The sequence below is a fragment of the Siphateles boraxobius genome, unplaced genomic scaffold (genome assembly GCF_051911475.1).
Source record: "Siphateles boraxobius isolate OS27281-9 unplaced genomic scaffold, OSU_SipBor_1 8, whole genome shotgun sequence".
Lineage (NCBI taxonomy): Eukaryota > Metazoa > Chordata > Actinopteri > Cypriniformes > Leuciscidae > Siphateles > Siphateles boraxobius.
Genome location: NW_027509208.1, coordinates 18,884,757 through 18,906,271, shown reverse-complemented (window position 1 = coordinate 18,906,271; position 21,515 = coordinate 18,884,757). Strand labels below are relative to the sequence as shown.

Here is a 21,515-nt window from a genome sequence, read left to right as displayed (position 1 = left end):
TTTAGGAGTTATAAACATTTTTAACATTATTTTTTGGAGCAGTCATGTCCACGATTAAGAATATTTTTAAAAATATAAAAAAAAATCTGTAAGTTCTTAATGTTTGAAAAAACCTTTATGGCAATTTTCATTATTTGAAAAGTGTCATGTTGTACAGTGGTCAATTAAAAAGTAATAACATTTTCATTAAACTTTTTGTTTTCAGGTTTAAGGAAGGTTTTTTTGTTTTAAGAGATAATAATAAGAGCCAAACTACTTAATAATGGCAATAATTATACCACACTAATCAATTATGGTTTGTTAAAAAAAAAACGTAAGATTTTTTTTTCATTATGTTTGTATTACATTTACATATACATTTTTATATATTTTTTTAACAAAGTAAACAAATTCTCATCATAGAAGTGGTGTCTTTTTAAATTGCATTTTTAATGTAAGGTAAGACAGAAAAAAAATTGCGACATCGCATTGACCCATTACTGCAATATTAACCTTAATTCAAAGTCCACTGTGACTTTATGATGGATCAGTTTCCAGTTAGTCAACAACGGCTTAGGTTTTAAAGAGATTTTATGAATGTGGGCTGTGGATATGCAAACATGTCCATAAATATAATTAAAATATAATATGATTATAACCAAAGCGTAACTACAAACAAAATGTATTCATTCTTTTTGTTTAGATGTGAAAAATAATGATAAAATCGCAGACTGACATCAAAGCAGATGTAAAGATTAATAACACCTTTTGCTCTGGCATAGTGAGTTTGCGTGTGTGTGTGTGTGTGTGTGTGTGTGTGGTTAAGAGTGTGTTTGTACCTGTCTAAGTCTTCATGTTGTCTTTTGGTTCTTAACTACGGCCAAAAGAGTTCTCCTTGTATATGTATTCCCATGGCAACCAAGCTATAGTTGACATGAAAAGCATGCAGTTTCTGTAGCAACAGCAAAACTGATTGGCTGCGTTGCTATGTGTGTGTGGGTAAAATATGGGAACATTTCAGGGAAGTCGTATGAAGCACAGTGATGTTGATCATGGTGGCCTAAGTTCAGGTTACTTGGCCAGCTGTATCACATTTCGCCAAGTTCAAAATAATCAAAGTCTCTGGCAGAATACCAAACTAATCTGCTGAAATTGACATGTTAATTTAACCTGTCTAATATAGACTGTGAATTAACTGAATTAAATGTGAATGCATGCGTTTCATTTGGTTTAATTTTTCCACTGTATTTGGAACAGGGAACGGAAACATTTTATATTATTATTATTTCAGAATATTTTGTTTGTCCTATTCAATTTATTAAATGTCTCTCTTAGTTTGATTAAAAATGGTATTTAATATTTCTGATACAAACATCAGAAGGATGTTTGGGGGAGAGGGGCAAACTTGTGGGTTTACAGCAGACTAGAGGCCAGATTTACTAAACAGGGTAAATAATAGCGCAAATACCAGTAAATTGACTAGCCCTTAGTAAATTGATTCATTTAAATACTCTTCTCCCATAATCTCAAAGGGAAACTCCTACAAATGCATATGCAAAAATAACTGTGTATATGCCTTTTCACCGCTAATTTTAACTGTGTGTCTTTAGTAAATCCTGACAGTAGTTTTTTTAATGCCAAAAGAGGGTTTACGCTAGTGCAAGCAGTTAGTAAATCTGGCCCTCTGTATAATAATTCACAGTGTGTTACTCAATAGCAGATTTTAAGACACTAAATAGTGTGGTAGATCAGTCTCAGCTTTCTTACAGGCCTCCAAACTTCCAGCCAAGACGCACAGGTTAAAGATAACAAATGTGTCCGCACTCTATTTTGTGCTTCAGTGTACTAATCAAATTCAGTGTGTGTCTGTGTTTTAAAGGGATAAAGTGCAAAAACTTTTGTAGCACTTTATTTTTCCCCCTTGCTGAACGTCCACTTATAATGTTAGTCAAGGTAGCTTGAGCGAAAAGCTAATTTAGTTTTACATTTAGTAATCATTTTTACCCCGTGTCTGACACTTGAAATTCAGTGGCCTGTTTTTTTTTTTTGCTTCTGTATCTTTAAGTCTTCTGCATGCAAATGTTATGGGTTTCCATAATACATCTTGTTAATGTTCCCAATGATTTTAGTTGCTTAGCTGGCACACGACCCTCCAAAAACAGGCTCATGGAAACGTCTCTGGTTACTGGTGTAACCTATGTTCTCTGAATAGGGAACGAGACGCTGCGTAGCTTAGACGAAATGGGAACGCCCTCTGGGTGTGCCGATTATCTGAAGCCCATATTGAATCACGCCAATTCATTGGCTGATGGCGCGGGCGCCACCTCGACACTCTTACGTCGTCATATTATATTAACGCGTGCGCGCCATCTGCTCCTCAGATTTCTCTGCCGAAAATGGACGCTTGTCGGCAGCGCGAGGAGCTTGGCAGCGAACGTAGCGACTCGTTCCCTATTCAGAGAACATAGGTTACACCAGTGACCAGAGACGTTCTCTTTCATAGCTCACTCAACGCTGCGTAGCTTAGAAGCAGTGGGAACGAAATACCAAACTCGCCAAGCTAAGCGCTGCCGTAACTAGAACAACGACCAAATTAAATACATGACTGGTTCAAGCAGACAAAACATGGGAACCTGGAGCCAAGTTGAGTTCCAAACTATAGAATTTGACAAAAGTGTGCGGAGAGGACCAACCTGCCGCCACACAAATTTCTTCCAGGAGGGCCCCTCTAAAAAGAGCTCGAGAGGAAGCCACATCTCTCGTGGAATGTGCCCTGATGCAAAGAGGTGAAGGCAGACCGCGCACCTCATATGCCAGTGAAATAGCCTCTGTAAACCAGTGGGAAATTCTCTGCTTCGATGCTACAAGCCCGTGGCGGCCAGCACCGAAACATACCAAGAGCAGACTAGATTTTCTCCAACTGCTAGAGCCATTTACATAGAACTTCAACGCTCGGACCGGGCAGAGCAAATGAAGTTTCCCGTCTTCCTCAGAAACAAAAGGAGGAGGATGGAAAGAGGGAAGGTTGACAACCGGAGAGCGAAATGATGTGGACAATACTTTGGGCACATATCCTGGCCTTGGTCTTAAAGTCACCTTGACCAGACCCGAAGCGAAGTCCATACATGTCTCGCTAACAGAAAAAGCCTGCAAATCCCCAACCCGCTTTCAGGGCTACTGTTTGACGGTTCAGCATCCACCCCCCCCCGACCTGAGCTTCTGTCTCGACAGAAAATCCGCTGCGAAGTTCAAGATCCCGGGGACATGGACAGCCCTCAGAAAAAGGAACTTGTCCTGAGCTCACAGGAGGAGGTGGCACGCATGCCTGTCTAGGGTGCGCAACCATGAGCCCCCTTGCCGGTTTACATGGGACACTAACGCCATATTGTCTGTTCTGACAATGACATGGTGCCCTTCCAGAAAAGGGAGAAAGCGTAGAAGGGCCAGGGAAACAGCTCTCACCTGCAAGCTGTTTATCTGCCAAGAGAGAGAGTCTTCCCAGTCCAGACCCCGCATGCTGGCCTGCCCTCGAAAACCGCGCCCCAGCCGGTCAGAGAGGCATCCGTCGTAATAATTTGGCGACGGAAAACGGCGCCCATGCTGACCCGAAACACGTCAGGGGCGAGGGGAGAAAGCTTAACGGGTCTCCTTCCTCCTGCGCCAAAAGGTTTGAACGAGATTGAACAGAAACTGCACTTTTTCGCGCTGGGCGGCGAAAGTGGCAGAGTTGGAAAAGGAGAGCAAATGAGAGGTGGGCAGAAATGCTTGCGCGGTCTGTCCCAACCTGAAAGTCGAGGTAAAGCTCCTTTTTCTGACCTGAGGGTCAGGAGCGATTTGAGGGAGCTGGAGCGGAATGTTTGTTAGACCGCTTCAGCTCAAGACGCCTGTGAGGTCGCTGGCGGGGAAATGGATGACCGTGAGCTCCCCAAACCGTTGCTGGTGGGGGATGAGCCGGGTCACTCCTCCTAGTGGAGAACTCCTTCCTGTGAAAGGGAGGTTCTCTGGGTTGACACGGGGAGGGATAAGACGACTCTCTAACCCTCCTGGGCATAAACTGCCTGAAGGCGGCCGACTGGGACTTTGCGGCCCGGAACTTGTCAACCACAGTGTGAACCGCCTCCCCGAACAGTCCAGACTGAGAAATCAGGGCATCCATGTGGAAAACCTTCTCCTTGTCACGGATCTCTGTTAGATTGAGCCACAGGTGGTGCTCTGCAGGTGTGTTTGGTGGCTCTTAAGGCCAGATTCTTAAGGCCCGGGTACTCCATACCCTCGAGCTCTACATCCAAATGTAGAGGGGGGGCGGATGACTCTTTCTCAAAAACCGCGAGCTCAGAGCGGAGGGTTTTGAGAAGTAAATTGTCACAAAATTTACATTTTGACAAACCTAGAACAGCCTCGCGCACATGCGAAAAACCCAAACACTTAACACACTTACTGTGAGGTAGGGCTGGGTATCGTAGCAAATTTTTCGATACCGATACCTTGACTTCGATACCGGTTCCTGAACGATACTTTTTTCGATACCAATTTTATCAATATAACATTACCTAAAAAAAAAAACTTTTCTTTTTTCAGTTTGTTGACTTTTTTACACTCATATTTTGAGTCTGTAAAAAAGCACCAATGCTAAAGTTTTCTGTTTCCTAATCATTTAACAACATGTATTCTTTACTTCAATGAGCTCATTGTTTCTGCCTTAACTTAATGCATTGTTTAACAATGAAGCTGAATGAAAATTAATTGAATTACACACAGTCACCCCTTATAACAGATCACTCTAAATTGTAATTTAGACACATGCATTTTCTGTAAAGCTCCTTTGAAACGATATGTATTGTGAAAAATGCTATACAAATAAATGTGAATTGAATTAAATGTAGGCTACTGGGGTGCGGGATATATCCCTCGCCTCAGCACACATGAAGCTTGCGCAAAGCACTGGCAAAAGTAGCCTAATGATTATGGATGTGTCGGGAAACGATAGCAAGGAGATATTTTAATTGTTTATTAATGAACAAGTGTTTACTAAACGTGTTGGCTGCAAAGATGATTATTGCGAATTTGCGATGCTGACTCGTCATCCCTGCAGTAGTGAACGCGCGCGCGCCTATAGCCTATGGATTAGGTAATCAAACTATTTATTTCTAATTGTTTCGTTTAAAAGTAGACATATTTTGAACATATGATGAGGCAAGTGAGGCAAGTATCCTATACGCTGAGTTTTGGTTTATATGTGACGCGCTCCAGTTCTTGTAGTCGAAGGCTGATAAACTTTCTACTCTCGAGTGTATTCTGTGCGCTTTTAAGTGCCTTATCAGATTTACCAATTATCTTGTCTAAAATATTGCATCGTGTGCTTATGGCATCGAGTCGGGTACATAGGTACACTTTTGATCATTTCCACAAATTTTCTATCTATCTGGGTTGGACGCTTACACACACACACACACACACACACACACACACACACACACACACACACACACACACACTATATACAGCCTCAAGTGCGATGATCCACGTCTCTGGGCAGCCGCGTAAACTAGTGTTTTTCCGCCACAGCCAATCATGCTGCATGTTTATTGTTTCACTGAAGTTGACGAGATTAACCTCTTAGGTATCGAAACTTGGTACCGAAAAACAAGACATGTTTCAATACTCGGTAGTATCGAGGCAATTCGGTCGGTACCTAAAAAGTACCGAACTCGGTACCCAGCACTACTGTGAGGGTCTTCACTCACAATAAAGCAGGTGCATGGCGGCAGGCAACGACGAAATTCCATGGCACTTCACCGCAAGGAGAACTGAGTTCCACTATTCACAGTCGCTGAAGTGCAGATGAAAAATGCTGATGCTAGAATCCAAGTATTCGGGCCAGAAAAACCGAGAACGAAGGGCTAGAATGGCCCCTTCATGAAGGCAGAGAAATCTGAGGAGCAGATGGCGTGCACATGCGCTAATATAATATAACGACGTAAGAGCGTCAAGGCGGCGCCTGCGCCATCAGCCAATTAATTGGTGTGATTCTATATGGGCTTCAGACAATCTGCACACCCAGAGGGCGTTCCCACTGCGTCTAAGCTACGCAGCGTTGAGTGAACCTATCAAAGAAAACTCATTTCCACATCTAGTTTTTTTTTTAACCAAATTACGGGTGTCATAATGCCATGTGGCTAATCACTCTGAAGCTGCTATTTTTTTCATAACAAAGCTGATTGGCTGATGAAACAAAAAAACATATACATTCCCAAACCCTTCAAGAAGCAATGGTTCATTCCATACTTTTAAAGAGCTCTCCAAAAACATCTACTATCATATAATGATTAATTTACGATTTTCTGTTTTGTCAGAATATTTACAAACATTTTAATCACGGTTGAGTCAAATTTGGTGTAGTTACAGCATCCACCAGGAGAGACTAACTTGACTATTCTAACCAGACAAACCTTGAGCCCTTGGGCTAAACACTTTGCGCAGGCGTACTTCATATTAGTGTTCCAGTTTTCCATGATATGACCCCTTTAATATTCATGAAAATATGGTTATACTTTATGAGCCATAAGTAGAAACCCTCTCCTCTAAGCATTGGCAATCATGTATCCTGGCTCTCTCAGCGTAGAGTCTGTGGCAGAAATCTGCTTTCCTCATTTACCATGGTTGGGAAAGATTAGCACATGGGTCTGGGCTGGTTTTAAAGCGCCATCATTGTCTCCATGTAGACTGAGAATCTCCTGCCAAACCTTCCGACCAGACAACCAGCCATCCCTCTCTTCTACTTGTTGCCTTGGAGACCAGTAAAACCACAGGTCCTTGTCTGCTCCTCCTCTATCTCCTATAGAGAGGGGTCGTGTGGTTCTGGCAGGCAGGTGAGCTGGAGCCGTACCCGGATGCTGTGTCGAAGCTTGTGAATGATGTACGTCAGTCTGTGATGTTGTTTTGCAGGCATGTTGATAGCTAATTGAGGGCAGATGGAAGACTGGTAGGGGAAATTATGAATGAAGTCATGGGGAGTGTATTTGAATTACCCTGCACCCCGGGTGGAAATGGCACGCTGGGCCAATGGCTCCTTGAGCACTGTGAAAAACAACAAATACACACAAATGTGAAATAAAGTTGCTTCCCCCAGCCATTTGGCAATTGCAAGCTTGTCGGCCTGTTTAATCAAACCTTCCCCTAATTGCAGTGAGTGGTGTGTCAGTAAACACTGACAAACACTGCAATAACGACTGTTCTGTAACTACGATAATATCAGAGCGCTTTCATCATCCCGTCTCACTTATTTTTGTGCTTAATACGAGAGCCGAGATCAAAGGCACACGGGTTGAATTTCATGCCTTGTGTGAGTTGTGTTTTTTGGTAAAGTGAAATGTGGCTCTGGAAGCCCCTGATGGAGGGCAGACAGCTTAATTAGGTGGAGAATGGCTTCTTTGATCTAAAAATATATCCCAGTATTGCCCGTTGAGGCAGTTTTAAAGGTGCCTCTGTGTTCACTAGACAGTGAGGGTCTCGAGTGCAAAGTCTTATCCTCCACCCTACTGTTCAGTTGTATTCATTGATCATGTACAATATATTCCAATATATATACCCATGTCATTACTTTGAAGATTTGCGAGAGCATCAGGCTAATCTGAGTGTTAATTTTTTAATCACGTTTACAATTAACATGCAGTATTTGGCGTACACTTTACTCAAGTAAAAACTTTCTCCACAACTTAATTTGTCTGACATGCTGCTGTAACGAACTGAGAGACCCTATTTTGCTTTATTTAATTGTTTGATTCATCGCAGGTTCCCCTCATTCATCATACTCCGGGGATCCCGTACGCATTTATGCACTCATCCAAAGCAGCACTGATTGTTGACTCGCTAAAATATATAGCTTAAAATGTATATATATTTAAATGGGATGAAACATTTAAAATGCACTGAATGTTAGCTTGTTTACTGTGCCCTAGAGCATGATCTATTTAAGTCCATGTCATTTTAACAAGAAACTATGCTTCTAACTACAGCTCAAGAGCTCCAACCACATACATTTGCGAGCTAAGTCTTCGGGAAACGTGCAAATCGTTCAACTATGCCGGTAACAACGGAGCTTGCGACCATAGTTGGATAACGATGCTTTTGGGGAATTCACTCCTTGCTATTTCATGTGATCCTGAATATTGTGATTAGCTGGTTCAGGTATGTTTGATTAGAGTTGGAGCTGAACTCTCTAAGACAGTACCCCCAAAGAGTAGGGTTGGCTACCATTGGTTTAGAGGTATGATTCTTTCTTGGGCTCCGTAAAGTCCTAGTTTCCTATCCTGGACGAGCCCCCAATTTAAAGTATGTTCCTGTACAGCAGGGCTGGTCTACTTCAGCCTTCGAGGTCCACACTCTTGCAGAATTTAGTTCAACCCTGATCAAACTCACTTGCCTCACTTGTTTAATTAGGATTGGAGCTAAACCCTGCTGGAAAGTTGCCCAGCCCTACTGTTCCCCCTTTTTGGGATATAGGCTTACAACCTCGTTCCAGGTGTTACCCATCTTCTTGCCTTCCTCTTTCCCTTTTTCTATGAGGATTTCAGGTCAGCGCTTGCCTAGTGATGTTTGATATAGGCTTCCTGCTGTACAGTACCTTGGAATATTGTTAATCTTAATAAAGATACTGTGTAACATGAGAGTAATTTGCCTTTTTTGTATTTTAGAGCATAGGAAAGGGTTCTCTCTGGTCTATTGATCCTGACTACAGACACAATCTGATCCAGGCGCTAAAGAAGACTCCATATCATCCGTATTCCCCTCGGCTTCCAAAACCACCTACCTCCCCATCTGCCTCTCCTCAGCAATACCACAGGTAACGCCTCAATTTCTAACTTTTTTTTTTTTTGGCCATCCATTTCTTTTTCTTTTTCCTTTCTGTTCTTTTCCTCTGCAGCTACCAGTTATGGCTTTTTTCCCTCTTCATTGGTTTTCTTCTAGTCCTTTCATTCACACTTTCCATTTTGTGTGGCCCTGAAAATCCTAGTCCAGACTTTTCCATCTCTAAAGAAAGAGCTTGGGCACAAAAACCTGTTTTTGTGTGGAATAACAAAATGTGACTGAGTGGATGTTGACTTTACCACAGTAAAAATAATTTTGATTGTAAAATTGTCTTCAATTAAATCAGATCTCAAGAAAGAGAAAGGAAGACTGAAGGAAGCTCATATATATATACACACCATTATTTGTTGGCCTCTCTTATGACCTTCCTGTGAAGAACACATTGATTCAGTGTCTAAGGGTTTTGGGTCATTTCCTTCACTCGTTCCTGAACTCTTCATCAGCAACTGGACTTGGTCCTCTGGGGAATCTGTGGGATGTAAAGAAGCGGCACACGCTTGCCCTTCCTGAGTCGTTTCTTCTCCTCTGCTGTTGCTGTGACGACCAGAACACCTCCATGGCAACATATGTATGAGACAGGTGTAATAGAAGCACAAAGCTATTTGTCTGGCAAAAGAAGAAAAAAACGTGGATAGGACAGACAGTTAGTGCTAAGAAATACATTATAGGCTTAGCAACACTAAACTCCATAGCAACAGCAGATGCTGGCTCTTGTTTTCTTACTTTATCCTTGCTTTTTTCCCCCCTCACTTCCTCTTGTAGGATGAGGGGGCCGCTCTCAGTAGCTTGTGGTCTCTATTCTTTTTTGGGAAATTGGAAAATTTACTGTGTAAACAGTAAAAAAAAATTGTTTACAAAAAAAATATATTTTTTTTTACTTTAATTTTGAATTATTGGCTTTTTTCATCAGTTGAAGAACCAAACAATTCAATTCACATTTATTTGTATAGCACATTTCACAATTCATGTAGTTTCAAAGCAGCTTTACAGAAAATGCATGCGTTTACATTATCCAATTAGAACGGCTGTCAAATCGATTAATCGCATCTAATGCTGAACCATGCATTTATCAGATGACCTAAAAAATCCCTGGAATGATAGTGTCAAATGTAAAATGAAATTTATCAATGTAAACATTTCCAAACCACTAAAAGGCTATGTTAAATTGTAATCAAAATAATATTAATGAGATTAGATAAATGTCATCTGTGAACCCCAACTGTCCCTATCACTTTATAAAGTGATGCTCATGGTGTGTTTGAGGATCTGGTTTCAAGACTAAAGGAGTGAGTGTAGGGATGATATCGACTGTTATTGAAAATAGAAGCCATTTGGATACATTGCTTTACACTGTCTATAAAAAGTAATCAAATAATTGAATTTCCAAGCTTCGCCAGGATGTCTGTACTTGTTCAATTAGATTATTTTAGTACCTCTCAGTCTTGAGTTTGCATTCCCCAAACCTTTATCTGTCTTTGAATAGGTTCTTTGGATGTTTATAATAAAAAGGTTGTTTTGTTTTTGGAAGTTTATTTTGCATTATTTGATTCTGTCACTGTATGTGTTTGTGTTTATATATTTTAGTCCTCCACTATGGCCAGGAAGTCCACTCTTCAGAAAAAATGGAGGAGTGCTCTTACAAGGTAATATCCCTTTTTTGTAAAAAAAAAATTCTATTGTGTTTCTTAAAGGCTCCATTTATATGAAAATTTGAGTTTTATTGCTTTTAGTTCATGTCTATTAGCTTTGAAACCTTCTGTATAGCTTGAGCAGGCAAACAGGTATGATGCTGATTAGCCATTCAGTCGTATCCGACTCTTGGGCATCATATGGGCCGTCTCTCGCCATGCTTTCCGGTCTTCTGCTTCCTTTTTTAGCTGTTCTATGCCTAGGCCTGTGACACTCTTGATAGTGTCGAGCCACCACTTTTTTTGGCGGCCTCTTTTCCTTGTTCCACTAACATAGCATTTTCCAATGAAGCTGTCACAGTTTAAAAGTTGGGGTCTGTAAGATTTTTTGCAGCGTTTTTGTCTCTTACATCTCTTTTATTAGAATTTAAGAGTTCTATTTTAATCTAATTTTCCTGAGATGCAAAGCTGAATTTTCAGCATCATCACTTCTAATATTATGATTTGCTGCTCAAGAAACATTTCTGATTTATTATCAATGTTGATAATCAATGTTGTTGTGTAAACCGGAAAACCTTTTTTTTAAATTAGATTCTTTTATAATTAGCCAGTTCAAAAGAACAGTATTAATTTTGTAGAATAAGTAGACATTTCTAAAAAATATATATACATGTTCTTACTGTCACTTTTATAATTTTAATGTGTCCTTGCTGAATAAAGGTGTTAATTTCTTTAAAGAAAAAATGTTACAAAAAAATCTCTTTATAGTCTACATCTTATGGTGAACGGAACAAATATATTGATGACTCATCCTGCATTACAAATATTTCGTCCAATCAAATGCTATCTGGAGTGAGAATGTCCCTCCTCCTAATACCTATTAGCCATGTAAAACAATTTTTTTAAGATGACAAGTCCTTTGATATGTCCCACCCAAAGAAATATATTTCAAAACAGGAAAAAAGTGATTTCATGCAGCCTTTAAAAGTACCTTGCAAGAGCTCCTTGATTTTGATTTATTTATATATATATATATAAAAGCTCTTTATCACACAAATAACTGCTTTGTGCCTACAGATTACCTTTGTAATCTCTTGGGAATCATTCTTTTTTGCCACTGATTCTCTCATTTCCCACAACTGCTCCATCTCCCTCTCTCTCTCTCTCTCTCTCTCTCTCTCTCTCTCTCTCTCTCTCTCTCTCAATCTCTCTTTCTCTCCCTCTCTCTCTCTCTTTCTCTCCTTCTCTCTCTCTCTCTCTCTCTCTCTCTCTCTCTCAATCTCTCTTTCTCTCCCCCTCTCTATCTCTCTGTCTCTCTCTCTTTCACTCCTGTTGGTGTCCCAGCCGTTTAAATGTCCATTCGATTCCAATCAGGGTGCTCTCTTTCCACTCCACCGCAAGCAGCTAAATGGAAGGAAATGGATACATTATCTGTCTGTAGTGGCTGCTCTCTCCTTCTCGTCTGCTCTTGATAATGGAATAATGGAGGCAGAGCTGCCTGTGAAAAGTGTCTGAGCAAGGCTATTGGCGTTTGACTGATGTGAATGTCTTGATGGTTGTCTACATAAAAGAAAACACTCCGTGTGTGTGTGTATGTGTGTCAAGTGGGCTTCTTCACTTAAGCTTGCTATAGCCAATGTCATAGTTCTTACAGTTTGTGAGTGGCTGGACACCTGTGAAGGCTATCTAGTGTCCATTTGGCATGTCTCTTAAAGCAAGTTCACCCAAAAATTAAACTTCTGTCATCATTTACTCGCCCACCGGGGATTAACTGGGGAATCACTTTCCCTGTGTTTGCCTGCTGAAAAACCGGTAGCGTCAACACTATTATTGACCTTTCCACAAATCAGTTGAACAAACATTGCATCACCTAATTAATATTGATGGGGATATGGTTTATAATGTGTTCCTCCCAGTTTTCAGACCGTTATATTGTCCAGCTCGCTCTTAAGTCGTTCCAAACCTAAATTACTTTATTCCGTGAGATGTTTAGCACAATGTTCATGCGGCTCTTTTCCATGCAAAAATAAATTAATAATAATAATTCATGCAACTCATACACCACACCTCAAGTCTTTTGAAGCCATACGATAGCTTTGTTTGAGGAACACATGATAGGATTTTCATTTTGGGTGAACTTTTCTTGTGTGTTGGACAAGATTTCTCCGGGTGATGTTCTTCAGATGTTTTAGGGTAGTGGTTCTCAACCAATCATTTACAAATGATTTTAAAAAAAGCTACAAATCAAGAGGTAAATGATGTAATATTTCTCCTTTTATTTTTTTATTTTTTTTGTTCTATTTAGGAACCAAGTTGGAAGGGTCAAGGTTTTTATTGAAAATTCCCTAATTTATCCAGGGATATCCAAAATCTGGATAAATGGGAGAATTTTAAAATGTGATTTCTAGACTTCTTGGAAAAGATAAAGATAATAATAAGTAATGGCCTTTTATATAAGGAATATAATTTTATTATTTTTTTTGTTATCTCAAGCTCTAAAATATTTTATTAGGTAGAAAATGATATTAGGTAGAAAAAATAATTCCACCATGAACTACTGGAAATTTGGGTTCTTGTATCTCCTGTAATCACAGCAGTGTAGTCCAGTCCAATACTTGTTATGTGTTTTATGGCATGAGTTGTAATTTGGGGTTTGTTTCTTGGCAGTTCCACAGAGAGTTATACAGCATAGCTCACGTGTTGCCGCTCAGGGGCTCTTTCCAGTTATCAGACCCCTTCCTTTGAGTCCTGTGAGCAAGAGGACCACCGCTGTGAGGTTAGTATCCTTCTTGGTGTTAAATAAAAATAGTTTTCTAAAATGCTATTATGCTATTTTAAAGGTTTGTGATTTTATGTTTTGGAGGTCTCCAACAATGTTCACATGCATTCAAGGTCAAAAACACTTTAATTTTCTTAAGATATACAAACACATCACCTAAATTCTGAAAACGGTTATTTTGTAGAGTCAGTCTCTCTAAACTCCTCCTTTCTGAGAGCCTGCTCTGCTCTGATTGGTCAGACGGCCCAGTCTGTTGTGACTTATTCTACCACTCACAGCACGTGTCAGGAACCAAACACCCATTATTATATCTGGATTTCAGCTCTGAAGTCTTCCTCCGCACTTGTCATTATCATTTGCATGTTTATTTTCCGTATTTTAGATTACATCTTTTATCATCTAATGCTCATTTAAAATGAATCTGTAAAAACACTAAAACTAATAACACTAAATGTAATCTTTAGCAAATCTCAAAATGGAACCTACCTAAATTCACTTTATTGATTTTAATTATTGACACTTAATTTAGAATTTATTTAGAATTTTAATTTCAGCCATTTATTGGTTATCAGCCATAATGCAAACAACGTGTGCACCTTGAATACACAAGTCATTTTGGTAATAGCATCTGCGTAAGTGTAATATATTTAAAAATGATTCCCTCTCTCTGTCCGTCTTAACAGATCAGCCCTGGGCGACTATCTGACGCGGGGTAAAACCAGTCTGTGCAGTGACTCTCCTCCACCCAGCGATGACCAACAGGAGGACCACACGTACAGCAGCTCCCAGTCCCCGAGCACAAAGGGGGACATTTCTTCCCCCCTCTCCTCCTGCTCCACTCAGGGTTCCCTCTCTGCCCACAGCCACGGTCAGGAGGTGACGGTCACTGAGGTCAAGGAGGAGCAAAAAGACTTCCCGCTGGATGCTTCGCCACCTCCTTCCCAGCTGCTCCAGCGCAGAAGACTGCTGTGGACCAAAGGCCACCTACGGACCCCTGGTGACACACTTCCCCTGAAGAAGAGGAGGGCAGGAAATCTCCTGGTAAAAGAGGAGGAAGATGAGGAGATGGAGGCGGCGGGGTCGTTGCTTCACCTGGCTGGAGTGCGCACCGGTTTGAATAAAAACACTCAGCGTGCATGTAAAGTTCCGAAGGAGCTGAAAGAGGAAGCCAGCGATTAGCAATGAACGAAAATCCCGTTAACACAGATCTAAATACTTCTGTTCCAGGATATCAGGTGAATTCTAGTCAGTTGTTGCAATATCAATAAAATCACTGTTGTCCCTTGTTAAATTTGATTTCCCGGGTGAAAGATTCTCATGTTCATGTTGTTTTGTGTGCGTGTATGCGAGCGTGTGTGTGCGAAGAGGGAAAAAAGCCATAGTCAAATTTGGGTCATTTGAGTGAAAATTTGTTTCATTGTTTGTTTTTGAATTCATCAAGCCTACAGAACAATTGAAAAGAATTAATTATGTTGTAGCAATCCTTCTAGTTCACATCAGAAAGCTGAACGGAGAGATTTTCTATGCTGCTCTCAAGTGTGCCAAAGATGATACCTGTTGATGAAAGTGCAGCTAATCCATGCACACTTAGTAAGACCAGTAATAGTTTCAAAAAGTAGTGATACCGACCCATGACAAAAACCATCAGATGAATATTTGGGTCAGTGACATGATAGTCATTTTCTTTGGTCCACATCTATTGATGAATTTAAAATACATAAAAAATGCGATTCACGACTAGAAAACACCTTGTTGCATGTCTTTTTTCTGAATTCATTTTAAAAGTTTTTGGGGCAAGTCAAATGTGTCAAGTAATGTGTTACAATATTAGTAAAAAGTAACTCATTTTGCCATACTAATTTCCAGTGTTGGGAGTAAAGCATTACTTTATCTTTCAGTTTTTTATTATTGTTTCTTAGAAATATGAAAAATTTGAAAAAAACATGTAAATTAATAGTAGTATAATATAACATATTTTAACAAAACTGCTCAATAATATTTGAAAAACAAGTCATGTGGTGCAATAAAAATAATCTATCATGAGGAGAAGACCTGCAGACTTGTGACTTTGAGTCAAGGTCAGTTAAAAATTAATAATTAGGAATGCTTTTTATCTTGAAAAAATTATTTAATTTCTTAATAATGAATAACGTACATTTTCATGTACATGTAGCCAAGGTGTAAGGAAATATATTGTTATTTTTTATTAATGTTAAATTGATGGTTACACCATATGATATTTTAATGTCATTAAATTTACTTTTCTTGAAAATGGTGTACACATACAAAAAGTACATTTCTCCTTAGCATGTTTTAAACTAGTTTTTTTTTTACAGTTCTTTATGGTGGACACTCTTATGTCATTGACCCATTTATTTATTAAGCAGCAAATGTTTTGTGTATAATGGCCTGTGTCCAATGGATATCAAACGTAAAGGTCAAATGCAATATGCGAATTCTCTCTTAGATGTCTGGTTTTCAAAACATTTATGGTGTTAGTTCTTATTTGAAGCACACTAAAACTAATCTTTTTATGAAGCAATGTGTCAGAAATGCCTATTATGTTGCCAAAATGTTGGTGTTTTTTACATTTCTTTTTTCCCCATCACAATCCAAGCAATTTGTCCTATCAGGATAACACTGTAAAAAAGTACTCCCTTTTTTCCACAAAAGGCAGTTTTTGCCTGTTTTTCAGTTATATTGCATGGGTGCTTGTACATAAGAAGAAGTATTTTCTTTTCTAAACGAAAGATCATGTAAGATAGATATTTAGCATGAGGCATGGCTTATTTTCTTACGAGAAAACAGAGAGGCGTCTCTAAAAGCGTAGGTTTCTTTCTTTACTCATTTTTTTTTAATCGTATCTCTCTTCTGCGGCAGACAACTCTTCCAAAGGAAGGGACTTCGTGAAAACCCATTAATGAACAGATCTGCCTTGTATTGAATATCAGGTGAAACTGATTTTGCCTTTTTCGTGGTCCTCAGTTTGGTGGTCCTTTTTCAATTCATTGATGTAAGTGTTCAAATGTTGTTAATAATCAGTGTTGGATGACCTATCACTCTGTACACCCTTTAAGGTTGTGCTTGGATGTCTGTTCTGTTCTTTTGTAATGGTTCGATACTCTGTTGAAGTCATTTGCATTGTGCAACCTGCAACGTTGATATCATAAATTGTACTGAAATAGTTTGACAAGGAATTAGAAGTGTATTTAGGTTAGTCCCTTATTAGCGCGATACTTCGCGATCGACCATTGCTTGTCTGTTTCCTTAATATTTTGTTTTCAATTACCCATCCCTCATGAACTTGAACTCCCATCTGTGAAACTGAATGTCCTGTGGTGGTGGATGAGCCTGGCTCGTCATCTGTCTGCGTCATACATATGGTGCGTTCAATGTCAGAAAGATCGTAATTAGGAGTTGAACACATGATTGAACTCCACAATGTCGTAAATACGAGTGGGAAGCTCTGAATTTTCTTTAATACTGCCTTCACGTGCTATTGGAATTATCAAAAATACGAGTTTCCTTGTTAAAAATTGGACATGATCGCCCTCTCAAGTCGTATTTACCACTGGGAAGTTTGGAGATAATTTTGATACCCCAGTTCCCGAGTTAGGCGGGCCATAAACTTTAAACATGGCGGAGGGGAGAACAATGCTGTTGACTGATATTCATTATTAGTTGTTTCCTCAAAAACATCGCCTTGTCATTAAAGTAGTGCATATTTACATACAATATGCTTCAAATGATTATTCATATGTATTATACACTGTGTAAATAGCCTGTATTTGAACCAAATTCCAAAATCGTCAGCAAACTGACTATAGATAGAATGCATGGTAATTGTCTATATGGTTTGTCAATGATTGGGATGCTACATAAAATTTTGGCTTTATGATTTTCCCAATTATTGGGAAGGATCAACCAGGTGTCCTCCATGGATCCTGTTATTTCCGACAAAAAAGCACCAGAGAATGTCTTATAAGGGGAGAACTTCCACTCTCAGTAAACTTACGGGTTCTGAACTGGTTGCAGTTCCACTTTGGCTCCATATGAGGGCGCTCACAGGATGAGTGCAGAATGAATGGAGGTCAATGGAACTACACCCCTCAAAATCCACTTTTCTCAAGATATAATTTTTTGTCTAGTAATTTGAATGTTGTATTCGAAAGGAGTATGCAAAGAAATTACACATTGCTGGGTGTTAGATTTTTAAGAGTCACTTATTTGCTTTAAAAAGTATTTTAAAATGTCAATGACGTCATACACATCGTACAACCAGAGATACTGCTTTACGGCAATCCTTCAGTCACTTTGGTGCTTTCGCGCTCTGCACTTTCTTTTCTCTCGAGGCATCGACAACACAGCTGACACGGGTAAATACACGTGCTAGAAGAGTTTTTGTTTTGTTGTTTTAAAAGACTACGCCGAAAATACACACACACATTCTGGTACCGCTTCGGATGCCACGATGCCATCAAGCGCGGTATCTCTGGTCGTAATCAGTCCTTCACTGACCAATCAGCGTTCTTTAGCAGAATGCTATCGTGTTATGGGCAACAATAACTCAACCTGTAAAAAATCGAAAGGACATAAGTACTCGTTCATTCAACTTTCGACCTATAACCCATGTTGAACTTGCAAAACCTACAATCAAATCTGAAATTTCTCAAGGGCAATCGGGTGAAAGAGACAAATTTAGGGTCTAGCTCCATAGACTCCCATTCATTTTGCACTCATGGGCGATCGCCACCAGTGGAGCTCTGGTGGAACTACAACCAAAATTCGGTACAATAGGACTTGGCCAGGCTCTCCGTAGACGGGCTCTGAAAGCACTTTGAAGTCGGCAAGGTCGTAATCACGACTTCACAAGCGAAGTAGGACACTTCCGTTAGCATGTGAAGGCAGCATGCCCCGATCTTTACGAGTTGAGGGTGTGTCAGAGAAAAAAGTGGCGGAATACCACAATACTCAGGTATTTATCAGTGACATTGTCAGGCTTATTTATTTACAACAAAATAAGCTAACAGCCAGCACAAAATATGATAGCATTGTAATATAATAATATGTAACAATAAAGTGCACAGTAGCTATATAAATCAATTAAAAACGTAAAAAAGCAAAAAACAACTGATAAACAATCTTTGTTCTTCATTTTAGACGTAGAGTTTAAAAACCTTGCTGTAGGCCTAGTTAATTAAGAGATCACCGCCATCTTGCTGCGACGAAAGTGACTTGAATGCACCCGACGTTGTAAACTCGACTTCCAAACTGGTAAATATGAACTTCCCATGAGGACTTGAACGCACCACAGCATCTTTCGCGATGTTTACACTCCACTTCCGCTTTATGTATGAAACGCTTTCTGAATGTTATGCGTCCCCCGAGGGAGCAGAGCACAGATATACCGTTTTCAGTCATTTGAAATACTCCAGCACGATATATCAGCACTTTTTAAAATAGTAAAATAGGACTATTTGTCTTCGGCAGGGGGTCTAGTGATGGAATGGCCCTGTAAGGGTGTAAAATAAGAAACGTACGGCGAGATGGCCCTACTTTATTTGATTTGCATATATAGGCAATAAGCTGCTGCTACGGTTTTGCTTTAAATTTTTGCCAGTCCCATAATATGCCATGTGTGTGTGTGTGTGTGTGTGTGTGTGTGCGTGCGTGCGTGCGTGCGCGCGCGCGTGTGCGTGTGTACCAATAAATAAATAACACGATTTGTTTTTAACTGATTAAATAGCTAAGATTCATACAAATCCATGTAAGACAAAAGGGGGAAACAAATATGCATGAATTATTTATTGGAAAACTCTCACTGCCTCTGAAATTATATGTGAAATAATATAAGGGTTTTTGTCAATGTTGTTGATGTTGTTTGTTTTTGCCAAATATGTTTTTGCCCTTGTACTTACATAAGTCACTAGTGGTCTGATTATGATTTTAGAGCACAATGGAATCATGATCATTATGTATTCAACCAGGTCTATTTTCAATACACTCAGATGCCAATGCTATACGAGTATAAAGCTGTCTATTTCCTTGGTGTGCAATCATATTGCCAAAGAACAATATCAAACTATTTCATCAATACATGTAAATAATCACATTGTCTATATGACAATAAATGTCACATCATGTTGTTACTTTTCCACATATTTCTCCTGAAACTTAAACTAATGTTTATGTAATGTATTGTCTTCCAGTTGCAATAATAAAAATATCAGAGTTTTAAATGTTGTTTTTATTTATTTGATTTTAGAGGTATAGTCTAACTGTTATCAGTATTTGAGTTCTACATTCCCTTCAAAGTTATATAGAATAATTTGAGGATTATATTATATTATAAATAATTTTATCATCACCTCTGTAAATCAACCATTGCATTTTTGTCCTCACTTTGTCCCCTACATTATGGGGACCAAATGTCCCCGCAAAATGTCACTAATTTTTAGGTAGGGTTATGGGATAAATTATACCGTTTCTACAGTATAGAAATCATTATGTCTGAGAGTCGCCATAAAACATTGAGAAACAATGTGTGTGTGTTCTTGTATATGGTTTATGAGGACATAAATGTGTATAATGACAGATACTGCAACATAAACATGAGTTATGCATTGCCAAATGGCTTAAAAACATACTAAATTGTTTTGTTTTTTTATTGGGTGGGTAGGTTTAGGGCTAGGGATAATCTAAGGGGATACAGTTTGTACATTATAAAAATCATTATGTCTATGGAGAGTCACCGTAAACCACAAATGCCAGTTTGCATGTGTGTGTAAGTGAGTGATTTTTGGATTACCTTCAGTCTTGAATGTTCATCCCATGTTTAAGGTGACTTGATTACACTGAGCTTGGGTGTGGCTAATGGGACCCAATGATGGCTTATGCAACTGGAGCTTTATTCATAATTAAAGGCAATAGAGGCTTAATCAGCAGCCACCAGCTCCCTGTGCTCACTGGAGCCATTTCTGTTGCTATGCAACTCCAGGAGACATAAGTAGGCAATCTGTGCTTGATACATTTTATTAGTCTTTGTGTTGAGTTATTATGAGTAAACAGGTTTCATCCCTTTCTTAAGAACAATGGGACAAAAATTCCTTGGCACAAAATAAATTGTGCAAATAGTGAGTGTTTAATTTTGGATTAAGCAAAATGACAGTGGACGAAATTAATTTAAACAGATGACACACAAAACGTATAAATACACTTTAAGATATTGATACTCCATGTATCCCATTAAAGCCACTAAAGCCAAACTGTAAAGGTGGCAAAAAAGCTGCATCTTGATGTTGCATTTAGGTGAATTTACACAGTTTAATGCTGCTCAGAGGTGGGATAAATGCTTTTATACAGCTATGACAGTTGCATAGATAATAAACTTTATTTTATAAAGCACCTTTAAAAGCAACTTCTTAAAGCGCTGTACACAATATAAAAATACAGCTAAGTAAAAATGAAAATGGAAAAAAAAAACTGCATTTGTTTCTAAGGGCTGAGGTGGGTCAACTGGCATAAGTGAATCTGACATTTATGCAGCATAACATCTTTACTCTTTAGCTACTTTTGAGCAGGCTGCCTTAACTCGTCTGTTCAAAGACACCTTAAAACGGAAGAAAGATCTGAATGTTGACAATCCTCTCTGGAATGACCTCAAAGTCCTCAATTCCTTTATTTAAACTTCTTGAAATATTCATCTCCAAAAACATTGACACTGTTAGTTTTGCTATTCCTAATTATTTAAAGGTTTTGAGATAGATGTTTCAATGTTTAAAATGAATCTTACTGTTGCTTATGGAGTGGTACACATTGCCCTCGTGTGGTGAAAATGGTAAGTCCATTATGGTTATAATTTCCAATAAAGTAAACTTGATTTTGTTTTGACAAAGCATTGCCTGGACGTTTGAATAATTTATAAAAGCATTTTTATAACATTAGGCATTAACATTAGGATGGACATATAGAAGCCAATAAATAAAGAAAAGCGTCTGCTAAATGACTAAGTGTAAATGTAAAGAGGCTAGGAATTTTGGTCTCAATAATAATAATAATAATAACAATAAACAAGAAACGCTTGGTAATCCACAATTATAACAGTAGTTTACATATCTTTTGTATGTTGACAAACACAATGTGACTGGCTGCATTGGCTGATTTTGGTAAAGCCTCCATACTGACTCACCGTGTCGTGTTTGCGGTAAGAGCGCGCTGAAATCTCGCGATATTTCGCGCAGTGCCCGCTTGACCCTGCCCTG

General features: G+C 39.1%; 1 protein-coding gene across 2 annotated transcripts in view; it reads left to right on the top strand.

Annotated features, from left to right (window-relative positions):
- The window catches only part of ches1 (checkpoint suppressor 1), a 39,849-nt gene extending 20,356 nt beyond the window's left edge, over window positions 1–19,493 (top strand). For both annotated transcript variants that reach the window (XM_077220620.1, XM_077220621.1), the window contains exons 3-6: window positions 8,673–8,821; window positions 10,432–10,490; window positions 13,143–13,251; window positions 13,938–19,493. In XM_077220620.1, coding sequence (XP_077076735.1) covers window positions 8,673–8,821; window positions 10,432–10,490; window positions 13,143–13,251; window positions 13,938–14,433 — 813 coding nt within the window. In that variant the 3' untranslated portion in view covers window positions 14,434–19,493. The remainder of the gene's footprint in view (window positions 1–8,672; window positions 8,822–10,431; window positions 10,491–13,142; window positions 13,252–13,937) is intronic.
- Window positions 19,494–21,515: the final 2,022 nt, after the last annotated feature.